At 38.5% G+C, this 3,126-nt stretch overlaps 1 protein-coding gene across 1 annotated transcript in view; it reads left to right on the top strand.

Moving 5' to 3' along the window:
• Nucleotides 1-3,126, top strand: part of LOC114062152 (tetraspanin-8-like) — a 12,239-nt gene that overhangs the window by 6,272 nt on the left and 2,841 nt on the right. The window contains exons 5-6 of the mRNA XM_027893282.1: nt 297-446; nt 2,473-2,556. Of these exons, the coding sequence (XP_027749083.1) occupies nt 297-446; nt 2,473-2,556 (234 nt within the window). The remainder of the gene's footprint in view (nt 1-296; nt 447-2,472; nt 2,557-3,126) is intronic.

Below are 3,126 nucleotides of genomic sequence, written 5' to 3'. Positions count from 1 at the left end.
TTTTTTTTTTCATTCTTATAACTGGTATGGAAATCACAGAATCACCGAATATGCTGAGCTGGAAGGGACCCACAAGGATCATTGAGCCCAGCTCTTAGCCTTGCACAGGACCATCCCAAAGAGTCACACCAAAAGTAAAGGGTGGTTGCGACATACCAATTTGGGTCAACTTCCACATGGTAAAAGATGAAAGAAAATTTGTCCTTCATTGTTCCTCTCAGCTCTCTCACCTACTCTCCTCAAACCGAAAATCACTAGTTTTTTTCCTCATCTCCCCATTTCCTCCTTTCTTGCAGAACCGATGTTGTGGATTGCTGAAAGGAGCTGAAGACTGGGGAAACAATTTTAACAACCCTTCCGGTAGCTATAAAATCTGTCAGTGCGAACTAGAGAAGTCATCACAAGATGTTTGCACTATCTATCAAGGCAGAGAGATCTATAAAACGGTAAGAAAAATGTAATGTTCCATCTTCTTTGCGAAAAGCAAAGTTTTAGCCCAAGGTTGTCTTTGTGACTGGCATACTCAGCAGTTCTGTATCTGTCCAAAAGAGCAAAGTTTTGTTTAATTTTCTTTATCCAGATGCCTCTGTGCCATTTGTCAAAAAATTACTGTGAATACATGAAATACTCTGCTCCTCTCTCTTCCTGGGTTTCCTCAACAGTCTGCATGGTTACGACTGGTGAACACTATTATGGCTTTGAGGCCAGGATGTACCTCTGGGTCAGAGTAGCATGTCAGCTACCCTTTGGCTCTCATTCCTACCTCAGAAGGTTATATTCCCACCCAGGCTCCTTCTGGTAGTAGATATGTTGACTCAGAGACTTTCAAACTGCTAAGGGATATTGAAAAATGAGCTCATTAAATGCAAGACCTTTGGAGTTTTATAACCTTTAATAAAAAAACCCATGCTCATTTTGCAGGATCTGCTGGAAAGAAAACTTACATGTTATAGGCTTCATGGTAACACACTTAAAATGTGCTTTCCTACAACTACAGCCTTTTGAAAACCTTGTATCAATTAGTAAGACAAAAATATCTGATGACAGGCAACGAGAAAGCATACTCAGAAATTGGTAGGTGGACAGTGAAGATCTCAGCTAGTTCATTTCAAGGTTTACCTGTCTCCTTACAAGGAAACTTGGGTTCTATGCATATGTAAAAAAAAAAATAAGGAAAAAAAAAGTTCACAAAATAATTTAATTTTTAAGATGCTAGTAGTGCAAAGTTTGCCAGTGTGCATCAACCATAAAGCCGACATCAGCTGATGTCCATTCTGGTTGTACTGTGCTGTAAATGCCCAGCTCTTTAGTCAGGTTCTGCCTGAACAGCATTTTCCTCCCTGAGTAGTCCCACAGAAGCAAATACTTTTTTAAAGCAAAGGAACAGTCTGGTTAAGTAGAGGATGCCAGAACCCAATCTGGAAACAAGATGTATACAGAGGGGCTGTTTTGGCCACATTTTTGGCCTTGGGCAAACCCTCAAAAGACACATGAGAAGCCATCACTGAAATTCGGCAGGTGCAAGATGTTGTTCATATGAACTCAAAGATTTCATAGTAGTGTGAGACGATAGTAAAGACATCCAACTCTTGTGATCTGGGAAAAAAAAATTTGAAGGTCTGTGCAATTCTGAGTCGGCTTAAATGAGAGCATTTTTTAGATAAACGAGAAGATACGGGTCTTCTTCTATTGTGAGGCAGGAAATACGGTGAAAGAATATAACTATATTCAGGGGAAAGGTAGCTGTAGTGTAGCAGTAATATAATTTTGATGAATTTAAGCTGTACTTGGGTTTCATTACAGTGTGCAGAAGTATTGTCAATGCCTGGAGAAGATGTAGTTATTTTAACAAATATATGCATATATTCAAAAGGAGAGTAGTTCTGCATAGAACTTCAGTTATGATCACTCTCTTGCTTCCACAACCAGCCCAAGGCCATCAAACATTTGACAAAATTAATTTTCAAGCCAGTTTTTATGACCAAATATTTTTAGTTGAGCCTGACTCTAATAATAATCCTTCAAGTTTCAAATCCAAAGATCAGATTGGTGGTAAAATTAAGTTCTCTTTCCGATCTGGTCATGGCTGCATTGGCTCTTTCCTAGCAGTGAATGCTTATGAAGTGAAAGTAAGAAGAAACACTTCTTTCCTTGTTAACTGAAAATCATGCAAACATTAGGCATTACAATGGTCTTTGTTTGAAACTTTATCTTTTTATGGTCAGCTACTGAATTAATCTTCGTATTTGGGAAGGCAATGACTAGATATCTTTCTCAGAGCATAAGGTACACATAGCTGTGTTCTTTGTTTTCATTAGCAACAAGCCAAAGTAAATGCAAATAGCCTTTCTTTAACACTGAGTTAAAGAGAGAAAGCATGGGAGAGTTATTTTAGCAGATGCATTTGTAGTATTAGAATAATATTAGGATAATATTGCTTACCTGTAATTAATCATTTTGTCTTAATTTCAGCCTTGTGGAGAAGTGATTGTCAAATACATTAAAGACCATCTGGTCATAATTATGGGGATCGCCTTTGGACTGGCTGTTATTGAGGTATGAGAATACACCATTAAAGTATTTAGTAGCCGACAAGTAATATGTTCTGCTTAGAAATACATTGTAAAAGGGATTAAAACACCTGGCTTGCTCAATTAATAGACAAGGGAAAACCACCTCTCACCTTTTCTATAATCTTACTGTTATTTCATATAAACAGTATATGGCTGCTGTGCTATGAACTTCAGGTAAGATCAGACCACCCTGCTGCCTGTGCAAGCTTATCACATGGGAATTTTTCTGCAAAAAAATTGACAGTCCTGGAGCCAGGCTGTGCCTTCACAGAGAGCCCTGTGGACAGAGGGGCATGTGCATATATATAGCTCCAGAAGACATGAGGCAGAATAGCCAGACTTTTCCTCTTCTGTCTTTTCTTCGTGTGAGGAAAAACTCATCTCCTAAGAAACCTTAGCCCCTAAACTGCATATTCATATCATGGAGAAATTGTAGAACTAAATTAAAATTCTGAGGCATATTTTAGCCATCAAGGTGGTCCATGGATGTGTCTGAGTGCCCACTTGTGATGCTCCATGTATTCCTGTGTGTAAAAAAATTCAGAGTATATGA

This window comes from Empidonax traillii, unplaced genomic scaffold (assembly GCF_003031625.1).
Source record: "Empidonax traillii isolate 1590-97213 ecotype Southwest subspecies unplaced genomic scaffold, ASM303162v1 scaffold385:size1130455, whole genome shotgun sequence".
Taxonomy (NCBI): Eukaryota; Metazoa; Chordata; class Aves; order Passeriformes; family Tyrannidae; genus Empidonax; species Empidonax traillii.
The sequence above is the reverse complement of the archived record's forward strand: the minus strand, read 5'-3'. Positions and strand labels throughout refer to the sequence as shown.